The sequence below is a fragment of the Penicillium concentricum genome, assembly GCF_028827145.1.
Source record: "Penicillium concentricum strain IBT 3081 chromosome Unknown utg000003l_segment0_segment0, whole genome shotgun sequence".
In the NCBI taxonomy this organism is placed as follows: Eukaryota; Fungi; Ascomycota; class Eurotiomycetes; order Eurotiales; family Aspergillaceae; genus Penicillium; species Penicillium concentricum.
Genome location: NW_026622756.1, coordinates 382,157 through 396,610, shown reverse-complemented (window position 1 = coordinate 396,610; position 14,454 = coordinate 382,157). Strand labels below are relative to the sequence as shown.

The window sequence follows — 14,454 nt, the reverse complement described above, 5'->3', positions numbered from 1 at the left end:
ATACATTTGGAGTATCTAATTTACCGAAGCTTAAATCTTCCTGGATGTAAGATATGTAGAAAATCCGTATGCATTCTGGTAATCACCGAATCTAGTCTCGTGTGCATATGAAAGAGCCTAGAAAATGCCCTAAGAAAAGAAGACGCCGCATAATCATATATCGTAATGGGACGTTAGACGTGAGACTAATAAATCATGAGAGCCCAACGCAAACAATATCAAAACCAAACCCCAAGAAAATCGCAAAAAAAAGCGCTGGAATATCGGGAAGATCAAGAACCAGGCCCTCCAATCAACCGACTCCTGCCAGCAATCTTCTCACTCAAAGCCTTAATATTCTCCGCCCCCATAATATCAAGCAAAGAAACCTCGGCCTTAAGCTCCTTAACAATCCACGCCCGGAACTCCATAGCAACAAGGGAATCAATACCCCCAAAGCCGAAGCGCTGAGCATCAAGTTCCGAACAAGGAATAGAAAGCAGAGAAGCTAGTCTCTCAACAATTCCATCCGACACAACAGAAACAGCACTTTCGATGCCCGAAGCCGCCGACAAAAGCGCAGCAGTGCTAACAGTCCTCTGCTGCGAGACCTCACTGTTCTTCGCGGTCGCTGTATTTCGGAAGTGCGTGAACATCGAGTAATTCAGGTAGGTAGGCAGCGGCACACCGTTCTGGCGACACATCTCCGCGGTCGGTAGACCGAGGACGAGCTGTGAGCGCGCCGATGCATTACCACCGTCTTGCTGGTCGCGGATGAGGAAGTCAACTGTTGCGTGTACTTCTTCTTCGCGGAGAAGCTCGAATAACGTTGCTGTGTGCGTGCGCATCGAGCTCCGGTTCTCGGCGACCCACCCGACGTTGGATACACTGCCCAGATTGATGCTCGCTGCCTTCATGCCTTTTGAAACGCGGTATGCGGCGAGTGCGTCTTGGAAGGTATTTCCTGCGGCGTAGTTTGATTGTCCCCGGTTGCCAAAGATGCCTGCGACCGAGGAGAGCATGATGAAGAAGTCCATGTTGTCGGGGAGGACTGTGTGCAGGTTCCAGGAACCTTGGACTTTAGGTCTGATGGCTGCTTGCCAGTCGTTGAAGGAGAGTCCGGCGAAGGCGCCGTCCTGGGAATATGTTAGCTATTGTATATCTAATAATACAAGGCGTGGGGACTTACACGTAGGACCATAGATCCCTGAATGCATCCTTTGATAGCAGGTAGATGCGAAAAGGCCTCCCCAGGCAATTGTTGGAGGCTAGAGACATCAGCCACATCGCAGACCAGCGAGTGGACCTTGCAACCCAGTTTGTCGAGATCGGAAATCAATTCCGTCTTCTCTGGGCTCGAAGCCGATGAGCGAGATAGGATAATCAGGCTCGTTGCACCCCGAGATGCCATCCATCGTGCCAAACTGCGGCCCAAGCCACCGTAGCCACCAGCAAGAACGTACGATGCGCGTGGGTCAAAGTGACATGGCCAGATTGGTGGTGGTATCACAGGGACCATGTTGGACGGATTAGGTGCAATCACAACCTTTGCTGCTTCTCCACTCTGCGCAGCTCGAACACCTTCTTTGATCTGCGTGAAATCCATGACAGTTGTTGTTGGGAGTTGACCGATCTTGCCTTCAGAGTACAATCTCAGTGCCTCGGTGAGCAGAACTCGGACCGATTCTGGTCGATGTTGAGCCAGCAAAGGAATGTCAACGGTGTGAACGCTCACATTGCGAGGCAAAGAGGCCAGCTCGACTGTCGTGTCGGCTCGCAGATCTTGATTTGACACATCAACAAATGTCCCAAAGGGAGCAAGACAAGCCATTGAACCCCGGAGTGCCTCGCTGCTCAGTGCGTTGAAGACGACGTCAACTCCAAAATTGTTTGTGCATCGCATGATACCCTTGACGAAGCTCAGATCTCTCCTAGAGAAGATATGGTCTAGGGAGATACTATAGTCAGAGACAAGCAAATCACGTCCTTCAACCGTTGCCACAGTAGCATAGACTGTAGCTCCAATCATTTGGGCATATTGAATAGCCGCTTGGCTAATATCCGATGCACTGGTATGGATCAAGACAGTGTTTCCGGGTGCTAGATGAGCTATCTCTTTAAGTCCTTGAATTGCTGTCGCATATGCCCAAGCCAAACCGGCTGCGACTTCGAACGAGATCTCATCGGGAATTCGAACGAGCTGCAGTTGATCGACTCGACCATGTGTTCTGATGCAACCACCCTTTTTGTCGCCTGAGATGTAGATGACTCTATCACCCAGGGCTGAGCCCTCAACATCTGGCCCAACCTTGCTCACAACACCAGCGATCTCATTCGCGAGACGGCCGGCGGAAACATCTGAAGAGAGACCAATTGCTCGGATCTCAATCTCGACTTCAGTACCTTGATACGCTTCATCCTGCTGTATGACCCAGTGGTATTCCCCGGTGCTAAGAGCAGCCTCTTGTAACACAATAGGAGTATCATAATCACCGAGACGTTGAATCTGAGGAGCTTGCTGAGAGGACTGTGCAGCAAGGAACTGATTCGCAGCCTCCCACTCGTTCAATCGGCCAATGTGTATGACACCGTTCTGCAACATGTACTCGGCGTGGCGATCATTCTCCGGATTGTCCACAAATTGCCGCTTGACAACCCTGCCAATAGCTGTAGCAAGACTCACTGGTGAAGCGGTGTCTGGGTCTTGCTCCGCCTCTGTCAGGGTGACGATATTTGAGCCATCGCCATCCCGCTCCCAGCGCACTGTCCGGAGAAGACCGAGGCTCATACTTGCGCGTGGCTGTGTGAGGGGATCGCAGGTCACCCACAGTAGGTTCTGGCACTTGTTGAGCATTTTCTTGAGTCTGCTATATTCCGATTCGTTCATATCGAACAAGTAAGCAGACTCCAAGTCAATTAATGAGATGCAAAGTGCATCCAACAAGATGGAACTTTTCACTTTTGTAGGCTTTCTAACGAGCACATTTGTGTATCCCAGTTTCGACAGAATTCCTCGGAGTTTCTCAATGATCTGGCTGGCTTTCAATGTGTCGAGAGTCAAGATAACCGCAGTATGAAATGCCTTCTCCTTGGGTGTTACCACAGCAGAAGAAACCAGAATACTCTGCCACGTCAGGTCTGGATCATTGGAACTGGGATACTCAATATCGATGCCTGAGAATCCCGCTTTCAGTAGCAGAGGATTCCATTCCTCGGCCGGGATGTATGGACACCACTGCCGACACGGCTCATCGCCCAGCCACCACCCGGGAAGCTGACCAAAAACAAGTGGATACCAAAGGAAATCCTGTCGGATACCTTCCTGCATGATGAGTTGACCACCTGGTTTCAATAGAGATCGCAGGTTCTGCAATGCATTCTGCAGGTTTGCAGTAGCGTGGATGACATTGCCAGCAAATATCAGGTCGTATGTCCCCAGCTGAAGTCCCTGATCGACGGGGCTTCGTTCGATGTTGAGAGATTGGAAGTTCATGATATCGGACCATGATTGGAAACGTTGCTTGGCTTTCTCGAAGAAGCCGGATGAGATATCCGTGAATGTGTAGCTAGCGATGCTTCCTTTGCTCTTCGTAAGGTCTGGCGAAAGGACAGCAAGGACTTCAGCAGTGAAGCTGCCAGTGCCACCGCCGATCTCGAGAATATTCAGCTTGGAATGCTGGTGGCGGAGGAGAGACAGGTGGCTTTGTAGATGCTGCGGTAGATTATACAAGTGGAGGCCTTCCTTGTACACCTGCTCCATCACGGCGTCCTGGCCGAACATGAGATCCAGCGGATCAGTCTCCTGGCGCATAACCTGGGCAATATTGCGGCCCATTCGGGCTGTGATGGCACCTTCAGCGCTGTGGGCCTCGATTTCATTGCCAATGGCTTCCTTGAAAGCCTCGTCCTGAGAAACTTCCCGGAATCCGCTGTAGGGCAGATGGATTATTTCATTTCGCTTGAGCATGCCTTGCATATGCTCCATCCAGTCAAAGAATCTTCGCATGTGCGGATCGAGTCTCATAACATCAATGTCCTTGAGCTCGTCCAGTGCATCCATGACATAGAGCATCGTTGCAAGTTGAAGACGCTTCACCCAATACAGAGCCTCGGTGTCATCGGTAGCATCAAGAGATGTCAGTGCACAGGCAGATTTTGAATCGAGGAAGTGGAGGTCGGGCTTGTATTCAATCGCGCTGCACAGTTTTCGCTCACTACTTTCAGCAAGACCAGACTCCAATGGAGTGAGTTCAATGCCGTCCATGCGGATGCGGTGTGTATTTGTTCCCTCATCGAGCATTTGGATTTGGCCCTCGAATTTATCAGATCCCACCATAGACACGGTTGCATGTCCTGTGAATGTGTGGCTTGGGGCTGAATTCAGATCTGCTGAAACCCAGACATCGCGTATAAAAGTTGGCAATCTGATCTGATCCAGGGTGGACTTGCTGGTAAAGTCGAGAACAGCCGCAATCATCAAGTGGATCATGCTATCCATTGTGGCAGGGTGGATGAGATGAGAATGTAGATACTGTTTTGGCATAGACTGTGCAATGTCCGGGACCGTCACCGATCCAACAACTTTACCAAGCCCACGCCCGCTTGCGCGAACGTCTGCGAGGTTTCGGAACAAAGGACCGAAATTGAGGCCGGATGTTTGGAGGTTGTTGTATGTGGATTTGAAGGCCATGGATTTGGTGCATGTCTTATTTGCGCGGGCAAGTTCTGATTCCCGTGCTCGACTTTCTTCTTCTACTTCTCGTCCATTGTCCACTGGGTCAGAAGCTGTTTCGTGGTTGACGGTGATGTGACCAGTGCAGTGTTCTGTCCACTCATCGCTCGATGCATTGTAGGAAGTTATCTGGAACCGCCGCCACATTCGCGATGGCGTCGAGGAGTCTTCGACAGTTGCCATTGCCAGGGAGACTTCAATCCCCTCTTTGTTATCGGGTACAATCAAGGCTCGTCGGATGTTGACTTTTCGTAGTTGGAACCCAGTGATCTTTGCCTCGCCAGCCAACTGCCTTGATGCTTCAATTGCCATAATCAGGTAACCCACGCCGGGATAGACGTAGTTGCCAGTGACCTAAATCATGTTAATAAAAGAAGCTATCTTTCCAACAAATTTGAACTTACCATATGATCTCTTAGCCAGGGGTTCTCGTTCAATCGGACAAAATGTCTCCATCTAGGAGCAGTAGGATTCCAATCCGTGATCGGTGCACCAAAAAGGTCATGACGAGGGAACTTTCGAGTTCGAAGATTCCTGCTCAGTCGACTCTCAAACAGAATCTTCTCGGTATGCTTGAAGCTGTATGGCGGCAGGTTCACCAACAATCTGGGCTGCCTTCTTGTCTTAGAGTGCGAAGCTTGGTTCACAGCATGGAAATCCAATTCACATCCACTTGATGCTAAAAAGCCGACTGTAGTAAGTAGAGTGTTGAGGCTATGATCTGTCCGTTTGAGAACGGCCAGATATTTGAATTCCAACTTGGGGCTCTTAGAGGCCAGTGTCTCTTTTATGGCGCTCTGCAGGGTTGAATGAGGTCCTATTTCCACAAGAACCCGCAAAGAATCCGTGGAATCGGTGGAACCATTGCTGGACATTGGGTTTGAGGTCATTGCAACCAAACCGCTTGTGAAAAGAACAGGAGAAACCATATTATCCACCCAATATTGAGCTGGCAGATGTTCCTCTTTGACTTGTTGTCCCGTTACAGTGGAAAACATATGCACCGGGTGTGGAGCTGCGAACCACCTTCCATAAGGAAGCGTTCCCATCAGATGAAGGTAATCCTGGGCAATCGCATGCATGTGGGCCGAGTGATAAGCATTCTTGACGTTCAACTTTCGAGCAAAGATGTCATCGGCATCGAGAAGAGTCTTGAGGCAGTCAATCATAGCGTCGTCTCCAGACACGGTGTTGTTCTTGGGACTGTTGTGGCAGGCGATGATGAGTTCCCCGGTATTGTCTTTCCTCGTAGAGTCTAGGTAGGGCTGCAGTTGAGATGCACCGAGGCCCACAGCCATCATCGCTCCATTTGCGGAAAGTTGCTTTGATGATACGTATCCACGGTAATATGCAACCTTCCAGGCACCTTCGCGAGACAGTTTGCCAGAGCAGTAAGCGGCGGCTATCTCGCCGGATGAGTGGCCCGTTACATGTTTTGGGAAGATCTCCCAACTAGCCAAGAGATCCACGAGCGCAATTTGCAAGACTGTGCACAGTGGATGAGCGATCTCGGGTAAGTTGACTCGGGGTGACTGTCTTTCAGTCAAGAGTTCATCTGTAATACGTTAGTCGAGCACATTCAAACAGAACAGGTAAACTATTACCAAGTAGTGACCACGGGCTACCGAGCCGACGGATATAGTCCGATGCTTCCTCCACAGACTCTTGGAAAACGGGGTAAACCATGAGCTCTCGGCCCATGGCCTGGTATTGAGCTCCCTGGCCAGTGAAAACAAATCCAACCTCTGGCACTCTGGCGGTTCTGGTTGGCTTGACGAAATTTGATTCCGACAAGTTCCATGCAAGTTCTTTGACCGAGGATGCCATGACAAAACTCCTCCAGGGAAACTGGGACCGTTTCTTCGATAGGGTGAAAGAGAGATCATCAAGGATATGTTCATGTAGAACCGACTGCATCAACCTCCAGTTCAAGTACTTTGCAAATTCAGCTGCATTCCGCTTGACGCCATCTTCGTCGAAAGCCGAGATCAAGAACATCTTTGGCTTCTCGACCAGGCTGGTGTATGTTGAGGATGTGAATGTGGGTGATGCACAAAAGCCATCGCTTGTGGGCGTATCCATAAAGGTATGCCGGTGCCCAGATTGATCGCTGTCATCGAATGAATCCGTCACGAGATGAGTTGATTCTGTTCCCGATCTGGATAGTGCTAAGAGCCGGCTCTTAATTTTCTGGGTTGTGGGAACAGTAGATGTGGTGCAGTGGGTACCTGTAAGGCGGCGGTCATTGAGATAGTGGTAAGCATCATCAAGAATGCAGTGGGCATTGGTGCCACCAATTCCAAACGAATTGACTGATACTCTCCGCAGCCCTGGCGATGGCCATGGAAGAGCCTCAGTAGGGAACGCAATGTCCAAGTCCGCTGCGGGAATGGAAGGATTTGTATCCTTCATATCAAAATTTGCGGGTATGACCCCCGACTCAAGGGTTAGGATAGATTTGATGATGCTTGCCACACCTGAGCCACCTTCTAGATGCCCAATGGAAGACTTGATCGCCCCGACGTAAAGTGGAGTTTCTCGACGACATTTGAATGCTCTCGCAAGAGCGCCCGCTTCGATTGGGTCACCGGTGCTTGTTCCCGTGCCGTGGGCTTCAACAAATCTTGTGTGTTCGAAGTCCAGCCCGGCTCTCCAGTAGACCTCACGGATTAATCTTTCTTGCGCATCTGCGCTAGGAACCGTGATTCCTGGCGTCCGGCCATCCTGGTTGACTCCGGTCTCCCGAATGACCGCACGAATTGTATCTCCATCTCTGATAGCGGCACTCAAAGGCTTCACTACAACTGTGCCCACTCCTTCTCCTCGTGCATATCCTTCGGCACGAGAGTCGAAGCTGAAAGACCGCCCTTGGGGTCCCAACAAGCCATGGTGGCTCATGCCAATGGTTTCCACGGGGTTTTCAAGAATGCTCACACCACTGACGACAGCCTTAACCATTATCAGTATATCAGCATGAGAAGATTAATGACAACCCAATAAACGTACCATGCTCGTCTCCTTGGCACGTAAGCTCTGTACAGCAAGATGCAGCGCCACCAAGCTGCTGGAACAAGCCGTGTCAATAGTCATACTAGGTCCTTTGAAGTCAAAGAACCAGCTGACGCGGTTGGACAAAATGGCATTGGTGACACCTGTAGGCTTGTATTTTAAAGTCGTCTCTGGGTCTGAATTGAGGATACCCAGGTAGTCGTGGTTGAATCCACTGACAAAAACAGAGGTGTTGGAGCCAACAGCACTGGTCAAAGGAATCCCTGCATTTTCCAAGGCGTGGTAGACATTTTCCAGTACCAGCCGTTGCTGCGGATCCAGTGTCAAGAGTTCATTCTTCGTGATGTTGAAGAAGGAACCGTCGAAGTAGGCAGGGTCTTCTGAGAGGTAGTGACCTCCTTGGACATGGAACTAGAGATATATATCAGTTAACTATTGATCTTTCATGGCGATATTGGTCTGTCATGGCTCGGATATGACTTACTGTTCCACCATGCTCGGGGTCTGGATGATAGAAGGCATCTGAGTTGAAACGTTCTTTGGGTATCGATGACCATGTCGAGCGGGCCTGCAGGAGAAGCTCCCACAGGCTCTCGGTGGTTGTTGCTTGCTGCGGAAAGCGGGTGGCTAGTCCAACGATAGCGATGGGTTCCAGAGCATCAGAAGGTATGGCTCCATCGCTGAAGCCAGTTTCCAACGAGAGGGGATTCATCTTCTGATGCTAATAAGTGACGGGTTGGTATGCCAATAGATCTGGGTCTAGATCGGATGGGAGATAGATGGAGAAAGAGGTACAAAGAGATATCAAGGAGATAGTCTGAAGAGGGGAAGGAAGGATTGAATCAAAGTGAAGACAAAGCGAGGATACAAGACAACTGAGGGTCGAGATGAGATGATTTTGATAGCAAACATTACGGCGCACCCCCTCATATATCAACCTCGATGCGGAGCCATACCACTAAATGTGAGGCTAAGGGAAACTGGACGAAAACGCCGAAAGCGGTATTGGAAGTCTGGCCAGTGGGCACGAGCATTTCTACTGATCTTCGCGAGCTTCCTATTTTGGTTGCGTTCATTAAAAAAGTGGATAACAGCTCGCTGGTTTATTTGGTATACTTAAGATAATCAAGGGCTCACAGGGTTGTTATTCCTGTATATAGGTCCATAATCTCAACCATGAACGGCTAATCTATACAATCTATGGGCATTGATTGGCCTATACCTAGACTGCCTATATTTGAAAATTATGATGTATTCATTCAATAATCTCCCGAGTGGACCTCTGGACCCCCGTTGTCAAATCAAATCATAAGACAAAAATTTTCGGATGTCATGGGTTTCGAATACTAGTGAGTGTATATAGATCCCGATGTAGATAGCTACATATATCAAAACTCTATACGTAAATACCAACTCGGATGCAAAGGCCATCAATTCCGAGACCTGCGGGGAGATGCATTGCCGTTTACCTGCACCCCAACGTTTGTCGATCGCTGTCAAATTCGGTCTCGGGTCTTTTTTTTCGCGCTAATATGTTATATTATTGCGCTGATTGGCTACCTTGCTAATAGAGCACTTTCGTTTGCCCTAGAAACTTCCGTGGAATATTATTGGAAAGTGAACGTGGGTTATATTTCTGCAGAAGATCGAAGGTTAATAGGGCTTATATATATAGAATCATTATACATAGTCTATTCAAAGTGTATGGTAAAATAGTAATATAAGATGAATCAATGTATTTTGACTTCAAGATTATAGCCCAACCCTATTAGTGAATACATGTCCTTAAACATTCTAAAAAATATTAACCTAAACAGTTGAAGCATATAAATCAAATATTAAATTAAACCCACCTCACACCGCAACCCGCAATAGCTGATCTATCTGTTTGATCCTCTGAACCCCGGAGCATGGCCGATTAAGGAAAGAGCCAACATCCAGCGTGGGTAGAGAACATAGTTTAAATGATCTAAAGAGCTCCACAAATGCCGCTATCAAAGCAATCCCCGTAATGTTCTTTGATGCAAGGTACAGCCTACACGCCCCAGAGATACGTGCATGAATCAAATATTAAGTCGCAATTGACAAATAATTTTTCGAATGGCTATGCCTTCGTATACCTTCCCAATTTCTATACCATGATACTATAACAGATAGCCTCCGGGAGACAACCCGCGCTTGGATCCCCGACCCGCATACCCTTAGCCTGTCCCAAAAGTCTGTTTATAGCTGCATCTAGGTGCAGTCTCAACGTGGATGATATGCATTGGCTGGCCTTTCTTTCCATTGTGGGGTTTCCCAGAATCATTGATAGTGCATGGTGCATACACATACGTACGACAGCCGGCATACGGGGTACACGGGGTACATATGGACGCATCAGGATGGAGGCTAGAACTATGGTTTGGGATGCCGTGCCGGCAAGTCTTCCAAAATAGCCCTATCTAATGGCACGAACTTTTCATCGTCTAGCCTAGTCTAATCTGCAAGGTTTATAGATCCTTGAGTAGTTCGTGGCGCAGTTCTGATGTATATCCTTGCCTATATTGTAACTTGGAATATTAGTTAACCAGATTGATGTCTGATTTTTGGGATGGTTGACTTGTCAAGTCAGAATCAAAATTGAACTCTCTCTGCAAAAATATACCGGTGAAACCTTGACAAATTGACGCTTTATTCGAATCTTTATTCCCACCCCGTTTGGGGTGTTTCTAAGGACTAGGATGTTCCTAGGGACTCCTATTCAAGGGACCTGAGATCTATTGTATCGGTGAACAATGTGTCTTTCCGTATGTCTTTATCTAAATACCTGAAGATATCAACAAAGCAACAATATACAGGGTATGAAATGAAGCCCACACCATGAACAACAGTACACCAAACCCTTAGAATAAACCGGAAGAGCCCCTTAATCCTACATGATCCAACTAGCGCCTATACCCGCACCCGCGAAGTGGATGCTTCTAGACTTGTTTGCACATGGAGAGGGCATCAGATATCCTAGCCGATCCTTCAAACGAACACCCGACACATTTATATCAGACACATCGCACAATATGAACTTGAAATACCGGTCAAGGAAGTGAATTATGGGTGTAGTCGGAAGTAAACTAAGCTTATTGGCTACAACTTCCAACCCCTGTCCTAGACACTCGCCCCTTCCAGGCCTATTCCAGTTAGATCATCGCGCTAGATCTATGCGCTGTACGTCTTTCTTTGTTTACATCCTGCGCCACAAACCCATCATGTGAGAGGTATGCATCGCCACCAAACAGTGTCGGGTAGAATCAGAATCTGGAGCTTCCTACTCCGTACATCGGGTACACCGAGTTCCGTCCCGGCCAGATCTTCCAGATCTACAGATCGTCGATCTGCATCTGGTATGAGGGCGGCACGAGCAGTATCCCGGTCGTCCATATGTGTCGAGCCAATTGAATAAGTTATAGAGGGGGTCCGGCTTTATATTGAGTCATGTATGCCGACGGCCTTGGAAGTTCATTTCCGTTTGCCGATGGACCAATTGGACTCCAATTCTATATCTACACCCTCTATCCGAGGAAGACCGCTTGTAGAATTCAGGCATCTATTGTATATCATATTCAACATCTCAATACAAGCCAAGGGTCTAATCTAATCCAGAGCCTTAAAAATGCACGCAAATCAACAGATGCAATCAATATACAATGACCATGGAAAAAAAAGGGAATCAAAAATAACAAGGCTTGGAAAAGTAATCACAACTCGTCTTTATCCTCCGCCGGCGGAGGCGCAACCGGTCGCCCAGAATCCTTCGCCAAGTCAACTCCAATCTTCTTGCGCCACTTCTCCCAAAGAGCATGGAAGTCCTTTTCCATCCCGCTTTCCATTTGGTCGGGCAGGATAACAGTATACTCAACAAGCAGATTTCCCGCCTCATCATTCTCATCGTGGTGATCATGTAAATGACCCTCGGAGTAATGTGGCATGCCCTCCCCGGCAACAGTCTCAACAGCCAACGGCTGCACAACCTCGCCACGTCCACGTCCAAGGTGAACAACATGTCCATCAAGATGCGTAAGATTGCGACTCCAGCCACCCATCCAAGCCTCGCGCAGCGAAAGAGTCTCCTTCCAGAAAAGATCCTTCCCCTTCCGCCGGAAGAACGTCCCATCCGTCCTCTCCTCCTCAGACTCCCCAAGCTCTGGCTCCTTCTCATCTAAAATAACAATCAAATCTCCAGCAATCCAGTCAGGACTCTCATCAGCCTCATTCTCAAACACAAGCCTAGTCCCCTTGCCCATCCCAGGCTCAATAGTAGCACTAGTCTCAACCTGATTCCTAACAACCCGACTTCCCTCACAAACAGGACAAGGATTCTTGATCTTCTTCCCCTGTCCATGACACTTCTCACACTGCATCTGCACCTGCTGGAACATCCCCGGCGCAAGCATATGTTTCTGAATAACCATTCCACGTCCACCGCACCGATCACAAGTCACAACATGTCGATCTTTGGATCCTGTTCCCTCGCACGAATCACAAATCTGCTGCTTCTCAACGAGGAAGTTGATCTCGCGTCCATTGTAGAAATCCCGTAGCGGCAGCGCCGCCCGCACTTCCATGTCTGGTCCACGACGGTGTCCAGGCGCGTGGCCGGAGTGTCCGCCCCCGCCGAAGAATCGCGAGAAGAGGTCGAATGGGTCGTGACTACCGCCGGCTGCTTCGCCTTTGCGGTGCTGCTCTACCCCGTCGTGGCCGTATTGGTCGTACACTTTGCGCAGTGTGCTGGTCGAGAGCACATCGTAGGCGTCTGCGATTTCGACAAATTTCTCGCGGGCCGTATCATCGCCGCTAAGAGTTGGGTTAGCAATTGCGCTGTGTGTATGTGTACCATGTGTGGAGCAGTAGAAAAAGAAGTGGATAAATAGAAGAGAAGAGCAGTTGCACTCACGGGTTCTTGTCAGGGTGGTATTTCTTGCTTAGTGTTCTGTATGCGCGTTTTATGTCCTTCTCCGACGCTGACTTCGCGAGACCAAGCACCTTGTAGTAATCTTCGGCGGCGATTACAACGACGGAGAATAGCACCACAGCTATCGTGACTAGGAGTCGTAATAACTGCATTTCGGCGGTGGGGAGCTGCGCGAGCAGCTGCTCGTGCGCTCGGAGGGGATGTGGAGCTTTTGTTTGTGTAGACCGAGGTATGTTGATAGGTGAAGCTTCGACGAGCTAGGGTTTTGGTGGGTTTGTTGTGATGTTTAATTATTCGACATAAAGTATGCAATCGCTGGTAGCATGGGTGTTCTCTTCCGTCGAGCTTTATGCCAGAGAGTAAAGAATTAGAGATTAGAGGTGTTGGCTCCGCGGCTTCATTGTGCTAGATCTACATTAGGTGGCCTAAAAGAGGAACAATGTTCAGCCGGGTCACGTGGAAGTATGGTCACTATGTACTTGGGAGATAAGCAATAAACAATGAGTGGTGTAGAGTAGAAGATTCTATTTTAATTCAGCACTAACGTTTGCGATCGGATAATTTGTTTCGAGTATGTTTATTCGTGTGTTGTAGCTTGGTGTGGCTACATCGTCTGTTGTGTCGTTCAATTCCATAGATATATATCGAGATGTATGCCAAAGAGAGGTTGACCTAAGTCTTGTTTATATTGATTATGTTCATGGAAAAATTACATTCTAGATAGCTGAAATACCAGAGACTTTTACATCACCAATTCTAGTTCGCATACAGAAAACTACCAACTTTGAAGTAGACCATAGACGCCTAGGTAGAGGTGTACACAGCTAGAACACCGCACGTAACTACTCACGATCGATCCGAATAATAATCATAATCAAAATCAAAACTCAGGTCCTCCGACTCGGTAGTCAAATCATCCTCTGAATATTCAGGTGCAGGAGGGTGGAATTCCCACTTATCAAGCTCACGTAGCTGTTTAGCTGATACATCAAACCGCTCCTCATACGCCTCCCGGACCATCTTTCTCGTCCTGCGCTCGAAAATTCCGCAATGAGAGACGACAAATAGAGCTGCGTTGTATGCCCTATTGCTATCCTTGACATCGGACCCGAAGTCACCTAGAAGAAAGAGGTACAGAAGTCGAAAAGCCGAGTCTCGTGCCCAGGTTTTGAAGATATGCTCATTCCAATAGTGCTTGCCACTCCTGAGGTCTCCCATGATCGAATTGATACCGCGTCCAGATAGGACATCAATACAGAGAAATTCGAGTGTCTCACAAAGAACACGATAGTCATTAATTCGGGTCGGCATAAGGCGGAAGAACTGACGAAAGCCAATTTTGATTCCTTTGTCGATTATATCGAAAAAAGGTATCTCGTCGTGTGTGGGCAACTGGGATGAATTTTGACCGGAAGACCGTTGGAATCTGAGAAATGAATTAAAATAGGGTATTTTCGTTATGTCGATGGAGTATTCAATTCCTCCAACACGGATCTGAACGGTGGAATCATCTTCCACTTGCTGTATTGCGGCCTGCTATATGATGAGCTTATAATGATCAGGCCCACGAGTGGTTCTCTAGTGCTATACCTCTATATGATCAGACATGATATGCAGATATAATAGTGTTGATGTCGATTTCTAAAGAGGATCAAGTGTGGTCTGCAGATGGGATAAGCTTAGAATGGATTTTGAGGCTCTGCGGGGTGCGGGGATCAAGGTAGTGAAAAGTGCAGGTGAAACCAGTGAGGGATCCCGTTCTATAAAAGTTGTAGCAACTATGTGA

General features: G+C 48.3%; 3 protein-coding genes across 3 annotated transcripts; all 3 read right to left on the bottom strand.

Annotated features, from left to right (window-relative positions):
- Positions 1-272: 272 nt before the first annotated feature.
- N7517_008001 (type I polyketide synthase) lies at positions 273-8,432 on the bottom strand (the record flags this gene model as incomplete). Its single annotated transcript, XM_056725731.1, has 6 exons — positions 273-1,115; positions 1,169-5,065; positions 5,116-6,266; positions 6,316-7,660; positions 7,718-8,131; positions 8,205-8,432. The coding sequence occupies 6 exons, from the start codon at positions 8,430-8,432 to the stop codon at positions 273-275; spliced, it is 7,878 nt and encodes a 2,625-aa protein (XP_056576582.1).
- A 3,022-nt stretch (positions 8,433-11,454) lies between these two features.
- On the bottom strand, positions 11,455-12,820 carry N7517_008000 (uncharacterized protein; the record flags this gene model as incomplete). The annotated part of the gene is made up of 2 exons (XM_056725730.1): positions 11,455-12,550; positions 12,651-12,820. 2 exons carry the CDS (start codon positions 12,818-12,820, stop codon positions 11,455-11,457), a joined length of 1,266 nt encoding a protein of 421 aa, XP_056576581.1.
- Positions 12,821-13,514: 694 nt separating this feature from the next.
- On the bottom strand, positions 13,515-13,886 carry N7517_007999 (uncharacterized protein; the record flags this gene model as incomplete). Its single annotated transcript, XM_056725729.1, has 1 exon — positions 13,515-13,886. One exon carries the CDS (start codon positions 13,884-13,886, stop codon positions 13,515-13,517), a length of 372 nt encoding a protein of 123 aa, XP_056576580.1.
- Between the last annotated feature and the right edge of the window lie 568 nt (positions 13,887-14,454).